This window comes from Anabrus simplex, chromosome 5, assembly GCF_040414725.1.
Source record: "Anabrus simplex isolate iqAnaSimp1 chromosome 5, ASM4041472v1, whole genome shotgun sequence".
In the NCBI taxonomy this organism is placed as follows: Eukaryota; Metazoa; Arthropoda; class Insecta; order Orthoptera; family Tettigoniidae; genus Anabrus; species Anabrus simplex.
In genome coordinates this window covers 36,429,735-36,441,757 of record NC_090269.1, presented here as the reverse complement: position 1 = coordinate 36,441,757, position 12,023 = coordinate 36,429,735, and the positions used below count along the sequence as shown (strand labels likewise).

The 12,023-nt window shown below is 36.0% G+C and overlaps 1 protein-coding gene across 1 annotated transcript in view; it reads left to right on the top strand.

The window, feature by feature from the left end:
* Dhc1 (Dynein heavy chain 1) overlaps positions 1–12,023 on the top strand; it is a 443,578-nt gene that overhangs the window by 192,805 nt on the left and 238,750 nt on the right. The window contains exons 32-34 of the mRNA XM_068227758.1: positions 1,321–1,598; positions 5,499–5,739; positions 10,278–10,483. Coding sequence (XP_068083859.1) covers positions 1,321–1,598; positions 5,499–5,739; positions 10,278–10,483 — 725 coding nt within the window. The remainder of the gene's footprint in view (positions 1–1,320; positions 1,599–5,498; positions 5,740–10,277; positions 10,484–12,023) is intronic.

The window sequence follows — 12,023 nt, the reverse complement described above, 5'->3', positions numbered from 1 at the left end:
AACATTTTTCTTAGGATTTCGCCAAAAGTGATCTTTGCTCCAATACGGCTGATGATGACCCCTAGATGGGTCGAAACTAGTACCGTGTAATTTAAAATTTTGTGAATATATTTTAGTATTGAAAAGGTGGAAATGTTTACGTTGTTATTATTATTACTTATATATTATTCTCAGTTCAATACGGACCAAAAACATGAAATTCATAACCATTAATGTGTAAATCTCTCGCTTGAATGGTCAATTGGTCATTGTTGCATTTCCTTTTCATATTGTATTTAATACCAACAAATTGCTTCGGGCTTTTAACTGATGTGATTCATATTCTGCTGTACTACAAAATCTTAAACATCTATACCCAACAGAAGTCTGGTATGTTATTGGCATCATCTTAAGGAAAGGTTATTTTAACAAGAGATGGCAACTAAGTTCATTATCACTAAGAAAACTTTCCAATGAAGCATTTGGAATGTTCAAGGCCCCCAGTAAATCAATCATCCTATTGAAATCTTAGTTAAAACAGAACATTACTTGTTCTTACATTTTTGAAAAGAAAAAGAAAAATCACTTTGTTCATATTAAAGATATGTTGTCAATAATAGTCAATATGAAGTTGATGTAGGCTTTTGTGGTCTATATGGTTGCCTTGAGAATGTTTGCTGCAAGGTAGATGAACCATGGCACTTCACAACCCTACGGTAGAACAGTGAATGCCTTGGGACTGTAGTGTTAAGTGCTAGTAAACAAATCATGGCAGTCTGTTGGCTAAAATGAGTACTATCAAGCAATGCAAACTTCTAGTAGAATGTACCGCTCTAACCATGTAGCCAAACTTTTCTGTGGGGCCACAGCGGTACCTCGGGTTGCTAGAATTTTTATTGTATTAAGTACGTATATTGAACACTTTAGTGAAATATCACTTCAAATATCATTTACTTCTGATTTACTATATGCACAGGAGTAAGAAAACTTAGGCCATCGGCGCATTTATAGTTATGTGCCCTGGCAGTCAACATGTTAACTTTATGCACCAGATATTCCAGCTCCACTTAGGTTTCACTCCCGTATAAAATTTGGTGCTGAAACAAAGCAAAGTAAGGATAACTTGGACTGCAAAGTCATTGGATTTTCTTTGCTTCATTGTAATAAAATGTATTTTGTATATTTTTTTTCCAGGTTTTTTTTCAGTACTCCCCCTTCACTCTCCCATAACTTGGGCAATGGTGCCATTACAGTACTACCCTCCTGAAGACTGAGGATGGACTTTAAAAATCTAACTGTTGCTATCAGATTTATTTAGTAATGCTGTTGTGTTCTTCTTAGGCATATGGGAGCCGTGGACACGCATGGTTCCCCACTATGTGTACCCTGAGAATTCAACTCCAGAATTCAGCACCATCCTAGTGCCCATCGTGGACAATGTGCGTGTTGATTTTCTGATCGAGGTGATTGCCAAGCAGGAACGCCCAGTGCTGCTCATCGGGGAGCAGGGGTCAGGCAAGACCGTCATGATGAAGGCTTACATGAAGAAGTTAAATCCAGAACAGTTCCTGTCTCGTTCCTTCAACTTTTCATCTGCCACCAGTCCGTTCCAGTTCCAGGTAAAGTCTTTTTAAGCAATACTTGAGAACATTAACAAGAAGTTGTTACTAGAACTTCACTGAATGTTTTCTGTTTACTTTTTTGTTTGAAATACCTTTTGCTCCGAAATGTATTGTATCCCTTGTCAATCAAACAATTGGCTACATTTTTTATTGGATTTCAGAAAAGATTGTGACCTGTTTCATCATGAAAATATTAATGGAAAAACATTGAGAATTTAGTGTAAAAACTTGCATAGCATTAATTAATTTCAAGAAAGTATTTGATCAAGTTAACAGAAATAAAATGCTTAAAATTTTAGCCAAGGACGTCCCCCTAAGAATTCTACATTGAGAAAAGACTGCCATTTGTAAGTATGGCCTTGTGGAGTTCGGAGCTTCGAGCATTCACAGTTGAGGCTTATTTCAAAAATAAAGAGTCTCCCATCACCATTCAGCGGCTCTTCCGTCACCGTTTCCGGTTGGGCCAACATCATAAAGTGCCGGATCATCGGACAATTATACTGTGGATTCAACAATTGAGGACTACTGCATGGTGTGCAAAGAAGAAAAGCCCGGAGCGATGAAAGACACAGCGGACCCCAGAGCAAGTGGAGGAGGCTCGTCAAGCACTTATCTGAAATCCTCGATGTTCTGCTGCTGGACATGCCCTGGCGTTAAGAATGGCAGATCGTTTCCTGCAGCGCATCATCCATGATGACCTGCACTTCCACCCATACAATATGCAAGGCTGCCAAGAGTGGGATTCAAACGCACTATCTACCGGATGCAAGCTCACAGCTGCGCGCACCTAACCCTACGGCCAGCTCGCCCAATAGCGACATGAATAAGAGCACATGAAAAGATGAACAAAATGGCAGGTCAATGTTGGAAGAGGGAATTAAAGAAAAGGAGACAAGGACAAACATGCGAATACAAAAGGACAAGGACAATCTCCACATTTTCATACACTGCCATCCTCAAATATGGTAGATAGGATGCCTCCTCATCAATCCCAATTTCTCCACATCCATTTATTCTCAGTCCCCAACAAGATCGTTCCCCTAACCGCACGGCCAACTCACCCAGTGTTTCAACATATAGTAGTCCACCAGGTGTAAAAGAAAAGTCAGATTACTGGATTGGCTGGACTATTGAAAGGCTGTATTGTAGAGATCAAACTGTACTTAGAAAACTAACACACGTGCATGGCTGAGTGCCACTTTTAGTTAGGCACTGTTCTGCTCAAGGTTAAGGGATTGAACAGTGATTTAAATATGAGAGATTTGTGTCAGTTGATTGACTAGCTTGTTCAAGAACCCCTTTTCAGGATAAATGGCATACTGACATATATACCGTAATACCAATATAAATGGTCCGTTGTTGGTATTATAAATTTACTCATTCCGGAACAAATATTTCAGATTCCCTATGGGAATCAACATCTATATCATACTGACATTTTGTAAAATTGATTGTAAGTTAAGAAATAATTTTGTGATTGCTTGAAGCAACCATTGGAAAATTCCCTTTCACCTGCAAAAGAGATTCTAAAACGTGTTGTATGCAGATTGTTGGAAAGATTGTAAATACCTTGAGAAACTCTAAAAGTAGTTAGTGGGACATAAAATTAATAACATTATTATAGTTATTAGTTGGTATTTTGTTCCTCCTCCATAACTTAAACAGCTTCCAATTAAATTGTTGATAAGCTCAACTTGTGCTCACTAAACAGCAGACTGTTGTCACAAATCAAGTTACCAATCTTGAAGATTAACAGCATATACTGAATGCTGTTAACATTGCTGTTACACTATACACTTCACTAAAAGAGAATTGTTAGCAATAAACTAACCACACTGTGGAATTAGATTATATGTACAAATGCTTTAAAAACAGTATCAATTCACGCATTAATAGCTTTTAGACATTTCACCATCTCACATTTACCTGCACTGTTTCACAAAGAAAACATTCTATGTGACCAACATTACAACCTCATTCATTGCTGCAATATCATAACTCACTTCCTTATTGGATGTCCCTCCTTTTATACCTGTAAGCTCGGCCACATCCTAGATTTGCAGAGCTAGCTAGTGTAATCCAAGTGTCCAGTGCATCTCTCTCCTTGCAGACAACAAATTTTCCATCTCAGTTATAGAATAACGCAAGCGCTCATACTTCCTTAATCCCAAAATACAACAACTTGCATAATTCCTAACTGTTTACAAACATAATACACAAATCGTATGCCGTCTGGTCCCAGTCAACTACAGTATTTAAATCAGTTCTAACACTACACTATTTAATCTAATAACAATGTCACTTTATAAAATATACATACATCCACTGTAATTGATAGTGATTAAATTTCATAAACTTAGGGGTGGTAATATGAATGTTATAAGATGGTGCTGAAAGGAATTTTACTTTCAGTGAGAATGGACTGGAGAGTTTGTGTAAGAGGCTAAGAATCCCAGAATGGCAAGTCATTAGAGGTTTTCTTGAATCCCTGGCAGTGAAGAAAATGCCTGCTGCACTATTGCAGTTAATAAACACTATCAGGAGCATTCTCATTTCTGCTGCTGCCTGTGAGAGTGGCTTTTCCTAGATGAACCTGATTGTCACTCCAACAAAAGTTTCTCTACAAATGAGAACCATGAATAAATTGGGCCTCCCCTGCATGTTTCTTAACTCATACCATATGTCATTTCCTGGTTCCTGGAAGGCTGGTATCAACTAGTACACACAAAGTGTGAAGATCGAACTCATGATGGTGACAACACTAATGTGATGAGCCGAATTTGGAAGCTATTATGGAAATTAAGGCATTTAAAAAAAAAAAATCACCTTTGCATTAGTTCCTGAAGACAAAACTTTGTAGCAAATAAGTTTATACTCTTGCATTTTGTGTGATTTTCTATTTAATAATTAATGTTTATGTTTTATTTCCATTTCATACATATAATATCCATTTGTCAATAATATAGGAATGAGACCTTGTATTATGAAATGAGATTAGGAGCTGCCTGGCCGAGGCAGTAAAGGCGTGCTTGATTCTCCCGAAGGATGTGGGTTCAATTCCCACCAGGAAGTCGAAAATTTAAGAAACTAAATTTCTACTTCTGAAGCAACATGGCCCTGAGTTCACTTTGTCTAAACCAAAAATGATTGCCAAGTTAATTCCTGCAGGCAAAGGCAACCAGGCATACCACTGTTATCAGACTCAGTGCTAAGATTAAGTATAGCGGAAGCTTTTACCTTCTGTTCCTCCAAGGGCCTTCATGGTCTATATGGAGATGGCTTTGCTTTGCTATGAAATGAAAGAGTTAGTAAAAAGTTCTTGTTTTAATTCACTATAAATTATGAAATAATAAAACAAGCATTGTTAATGCAACTGCAAGTTACATTAAAAGTTTGAATAAATTTAAGTTGAATCCTCAGCTAGAAGGCTGATTAGATACTCAACAGTTACACCATCAGGTTTCATAGAAGGCTCAGACATAAGAGCTGCACTTAATGAGGAGTGAGGTGGTTTTCTGTTGCTATCCTAACTGAGCCGGAATATGTTATTACATACAATCTGCGAAGTCCACTGAAATATACATACTAATCAATGCTATAAGCATACTTAGGCTCCACTTACCATAGGAATTGGCTAGGCAAGGAATGGGGTTATATGCATCACTCACACTTCAGTCACTTCCATATTGTCAGAACCAAAGATCAGTCTAAGACAGGTCTTTTAAGTAACAAACTTGTTCCAGTCCATATTAGAATGCACTGTAAATAATCTATATATATCTAGGTTTGTCATTCATATTAAATTCCTAATTATTATGAACTTAAAAAGATTATGTCATGATTTCTTGTAATACTGTTTGTTGAACGTACATCTCAAAATACATCTTTTGATTATAGAAAACCATAGAGAGTTACGTGGAGAAGCGAATGGGTAATACATTTGGTCCAGCTGGTGGTAAGAAGATGTTGATCTTCATTGATGACATCAATCTGCCTGAGATCAACGAGTGGGGTGATCAAATCACAAACGAGATTGTACGCCAGACGATGGACATGAAGGGGTTCTACAGTCTAGAGAAGCCAGGAGAGTTTATCACTGTTACTGATGTGCTGTTCGTGGGGGCCATGGGACAACCAGGTACTTTACATTTGTCGCAGAGCTGAGCTCTTCAGTACACATCGATGACTGTGTGTGAATGTTGCCCTAGTAGGGACATGATAATTTTTAGGATTTGCTTCAGTGAAATGAAACTGCATGAAATCTTCTTTCATAAAGACCTAGCTCCCCTTGTGGATTGGTAGTAGAGTGTTGGGCCTCCAGATCCCAAAATTGCTGGTTCAAAGTCAACACAGATAGTCAGATTTTTGGAGGGTAGAAAAACGTCCATTCAGCCCTCCACGTCATATGATGTTGGCATGTAAAATATCTCTGGTGACAGATTTGGTGTTTACCAAACAAAATTAAAACTGAACCGTAGATCGCCCAACAGAAATCCAGTTTCCTCTACCATCTGGTAAAGTAAATAAAAACATCAAAATTGGCATGCAGGTAGTCTGAATGGCATTAGATTAAAATGCCTGCATATGGTTGCTGAGGCCACATTATTATTATTATTATTATTATTATTATTATTATTATTATTATTATTATTATTATTATTATTATTATTATTACTACTACTACTACTACTTTGTCCCCTGAATATTTTAGAAGTTCCGCCATGATTGAATCTTTACTGCATGGTTTGTTGTTTTTGAGGTTCTTAATGATTTCTTTTATTACCTCTTTGTCTGGTGGGGCTGAGTCAAAAAGTTTGGATTGGGGTTCTTGGAAGGACATCTCTTTCTTTGGAGGTTCACAGTTCAATAATATTTAAAGTATTTGGCCAGATGTTCACAATTTTGTTTGTTGTTCAGAATCAATTTACCAGAATCGTTCTTGAAGCAGATAGTGGAGAATACTTTCTAAGTTTTGATTTGAAGGTCCTATAGAAGTTTCTTGTCTTGTTCTTCTTGAAGTTTTCTTTAATATCCCTTAATTGGTCACTTTCAAATTTTTGTTTAGCATTTCTGAAAAATTTGGCCATTAATTTCCTTTGAGTTCTGAACCCATCAAAATCCTCTTTGGTAGAGTTCCATATATTCCATGCCTCAGAATGTTTCTTTAGAGTAGCTTCATACTCATCATTTCACCAGGGATATTTTTTCCTTTTAGCGAGAAATATTGTATTAGTATTATTTCTTGCTTCGTTGTGCCCGACTAAGAAACGCGATTGAACTTATTCAGCAGATGTTGTTGCCTTTTTCTTCTCCCAAAATCTCTTCATCTTCTCGCTGTGGCTTTTCTTGCAATCTTCTGATCAGGTTTTCTTGGTGGTAGTATGGTGTGTAAAGTGGTGATTGTTGCAGTTTTCTGAACTTAGATCTGTCTAATGCAATGTCATCCATGATGCCTATTTCCTGAAGATCTTTTCCAACTTAGAGCAGCCAGTGTTTTTTACTTTCATAGATAGGGCAAGGTTCAGAATTTTTTTAGTCAATCTCTGATTACTCATTCTGAGAATATGTCTGTAAAATTTCAAACATCTTTTCCTAAATGTGTGTGAGATTTTCTCTGAGTGTTGGTACAGGTCATGAGATTTTCTTATCATCCAGATTCTGCCTGTGCAGGCTGGTCCAAAAATTTTTCCTAAGATTTTTCTTGCTTCCTTTTCTACAGCTTTAATCAGTGATCTGCTCCCAGTGATCAGTGTTTCAGGTGCATATAGTTCTTCAGGCTTTATTACAGAGTTATAATGCCTTAATTTTGCATTTTGGGGTGTGGATTTTTTATTATATCAGTTCCAAGTGAGTCTGTATGCTCTTTGTAGTTTAGAGATCCTTTCTTCGTTTGCTTCACAATTCAGTCCTGAATATTGGATAACTTCTCCCAGGTATTTGAATTTAGACATTCAGGATATTTTGCCACATTGGTTTTTCATTGGTTGTTGATCTAGGTACCAAAAAGATCCTCCCATATAGTGAGTTTTCTGGTATGAGATCTGGAATCCTGTTCAAAACTTTTTGGCAATATTAGAACAGTCATAGCTTATTGATGAGTGAATGTCTTCACAAAACATGTAGATTATTTTGCAGTTGGTTGTGTTTCACATGCCATAAACCAAAATAACTATCATGTATAGTATTTTGGCCATAAAACCATAAATTAAAACAATAATCTACATCTACACAGTACATCTCAACGATAGATATTATATGTATACCAAGAAGGACTGTTTTCGTTCCCCGTTCATCACTTTCAGACACTTTTCTTAACTTGATATACGTTGAAAACAGCTCCAGAACATCTCATATACTCCAGTGAACTATATCAAGATGTCACCCGTGGATATTTAATCATGTTGTTTCACTTTAATCAAATACAAAATAGTCAAATACCACAAGTCATGTTGTTATTATGTAACTCTTCAATTGTATGATTCTGTGCTCACTATTTTCAGCCATAAGCCAAGGTTATGAAAACTTTATTTTATGTTTTTAGAATGGAAATTTGACATAACTTCTCAACTAGATGATGTATCGTAATCAAGATTGTGAATTTTAATCTTCAGGTTTTTACACAGAACTCAATTTTTAACATTCATTTATTGTATGTATTCATGTCTTCAACTAGTCAATTTTGAGGTTTTCATGGCTGAAGATGAGCTCAATGAAGGTTGAAACTAGTAGGCTACCATAATATTTTAAGCATTTACATTATTAATAAAAAGCGTATTGAAGAGGTGGAACCCTTTCCTTTCTCAACTCGAATTGTAAGGAGGACTGTATCGTTCATTCCAGCCAGTGGTATTTTCATTCAGTTTTTTAGGGTTTTGTGGTTTCATGTCTAAAGAGGCCACTAGTATATCAAATGATGGCATTTTAAACAGCCACCATCTTGAATTTCTCATTTAACTGATAAGAATATATGTTTTCTATCTGAAGCTTGAGTGGCTGAGTCCACACCAAGTAACAATAATTTCCCGCTTGAAGTATCTCTTTCTCTCATCACTTTCGCCATGATCTGACTCAGGTGATTCATTTAGATTGGATGCAGAAGGGGAATAATCAATATCATCTATGTCAGTCATTTCATTACATTCAATTCTTCACCTTCAGACTCTTCAGACTCATGGAAGATAAATAATGAAATAATTTGTCATCTAATAAAAATCGTTTATGAGTCATGGTATTGTTCAATGCTGAATTTCACTCTCTACGTATATACAACATAAATTTGATTTTTTGAGGGAATGCTCATCACTGTAGTTCATTAAGTCAATATATGCTAGTTAAAATAAAATCTATTATGACTTATGTAGTAACAAAACATTCTTACCAGACAAAATGATCGGTATAGTCTTTTTAGTGTCATGAGGGTAATCCCAGAAATAAGGTCTCCTATTTTTTATAAAGCCAAAGAATCATTTATTTCTATAATATTTACATAATTTTTGCAGCTTGCACGAAGAGGGATGCCGCCACTCGCATGACTGTATTTGATGTATTCACAAAGATACACACAAAATGCTGTCAGTTGCATACACTAGTTTATTTACAAATGATCACACAAATTCTATTTACATCCTCTACACACATGCACTAATGAACTGCCATCATGAAACAAAACACTACTACAATAGAATAAGAAGAGACTGCAGCAAATGCATGTCAACTACCAACCCAACAAAACTAATTCACATACTTGACTTCAACCACATGGCTAATACGACTTCCACACAAGTCTCATCAAAACAACTCCTGTTAAACAACAAATCAACTCTCACTCACAAGACTGCCTCTTTATATATGTTGCCCGGCCAGGCTTCTAGAAAAATATGACACAACATATTTTCTTGTAAATTCTAGTGTGTCCAATAGCATAGTTACAATGTAAGGAAGTTTCAACAAATATCTAGTGCCAAAGATACGTTATTCTGGATATTACAGTGTGTTGCACAATATTGTAGTGGATTATACATCAAATATACAGATAATAATAAATTATATACAATTAATTATGTGTTCTTACATTAAATAAACTCATATTAATATATATACAGCAGATGTTTCATGACATAACCTTACAAATAATACAATAGTCCATACATAACTACATAAATAATAATAATACTAATACTAAATGGATGTAAACACTTCATAGCCATACCTCACAAGTAATAATAATAATAATAAGAAGAAGAAGAAGAAGAAGAAGAAAAAGAAATATTTGCATTATTTACTTATGGGTTAAAGAATATTGTTTCCAAGTTATATTAGTCTATTATACTTGCGTCATAGTTTGGTCTCCCCGCTATGCAGACAAAAAGGACACTTTTTGGATTCATTGTCACAGGTGGCAAAACCTGGGTGTTCCACTTCAGACTTGAGACTAAAAAGTAGATACATGTTCAACCTTTAAAATAATGTAAGAGAGGGCCAAGAGCCCTAACTTTGCCACAAATAAAGACATCAATAAATAAATAAATAAATAAATAAATAAATAAATGACATAAAATTTTTGTGAATAGTTTTTCACACAGCATTGATTATTATATGTTTTTCAACTTCAGTATCATTAACATTTCAAAAAGTTACTTTCATAATACTATATGTAGAGAAATGTTCTCTGTTCAGGTGGTGGTAGGAATGACATTCCAGAGCGTCTGAAGCGCCAGTTTTGTGTCTTTAACTGCACATTGCCTACGGATGCAAGCATTGACAAAATCTTCTCTGTGATGGGTGAAGGTTACTACAATGCCAAACGTGGATTCATTGTGGAAGTGCGCAACTTGGTAAAGAAGCTCATCCCACTAACTCGTACCCTGTGGCAGAGAACTAGAGTGAGTAATAATATTTCTTCGTAAGGAATACAGTGTGTTACAACTCAAACCTGTCCAATTTGGAGAGTAAACATTATATAGCACAGAATTGTTTGGTCCTAAGTAGGTTCCATTAGCAGCTTATCAGAGTGACCATATTTTTGAAGGATCAAAATAGAACATGTATTTCAGAACCATTTTTTGTAATGTGTTCCCATGAAAACAACTCTACAGTCTTAATATAATTTTTAATTTTACTCAATAACATTAAATTAATCACTTAAGAGGTTACACCCACCTTCAGCATTATCAATTAAGTAAAAAATTAATATCACTTTTCTCTATAGCTAGAATATCTAAAATAGAATCACTGAATGAAGAGAGAAGACGAGCTTAAGAAGAACATTTGAAAAATGGGACAAAATCGAAAATCAACAGGATAGGCAAGATATAATAAACAAACAGTATGTATTGTCACCCTAGTCCTACAGCATTCATTTTACATCATTGTTTTGAAAGAAGATAAAACATTTTTTTATAAATCTCGAAGAGGTATTGTTTCTAATGCTATTTAATTTCACATGAGAGTAATGTACCAGTTCAATTATGATCCTGTAGAAATGGTAATTATGGTAAATATTTTGCCCCAGAACAGTATTTACCATGAAGTATATATTTCTCCAAGCAAAACTAAAATACTACATCATGATGATTTATTGATTTAACTCTTAGAGTGCCAAGGAGAGCAATCGTGCTCCTCCCAATTCCCACTAAAATTGCTGGGAGCGTGATTGTGCTCTTCTTGTTAGTGCCTTAATAAACACTATTCATTATTGCATGCAGATTGTCTCTACGTTTTCTTCGGGTTTTATCAGTGTTTGAACATGGTGTATGTTTTATGAAGTGTCGCTGAGTAATGGCAGCAAGGCATGATGCTGACAGTGATGTGTTTGCGAACGATGACAAGTTAGTGGAGTATTTGAACACCTCACCCTTTAATGGGAGTGATTCGGAGAATAATGACTCGGACAGTGACAGTAGTGAGGTTATGGCGGGAACTGCGAATGTATGTGCTGCGAATATATCTGAGAGCTTGGAGGATTCCGAACTTGGTGATGGAGCAAATGACGGTCCTGAGAATGAGGATAATGATGATGAGGTTGATGATGATAATGATGTTGATAGTAGTAATGCTTCCCAGAGATCTGTGTTTCAGGAGGTTTTCATAGGAAGGGACACTTATTATCACCCTGAACCTGCTTACTTGGAAAATCCAGATCCAAAGCATGTCCCGCCTTGCAACGCGAAACCTATTTCTTTTTTTATCTCTTCTTTACTCAGGCTCTGTGGCAGCTAATGGTGACAGAAACTAATAGATATGGTACTCAATTCTTGAGGTCAGCACAACAATTGAAGCCGAATTCCCACATAAAGCAGTGGCAGCCTGTTACTCTCAAGAAAATTAAAGGTTTTATCTATATAGTTAGAGGTGGGAATTACACGCAGACCGACAATATCTTCATACTGGAAGACTGATTCCAGAGTCATCCCATGGTTTTCA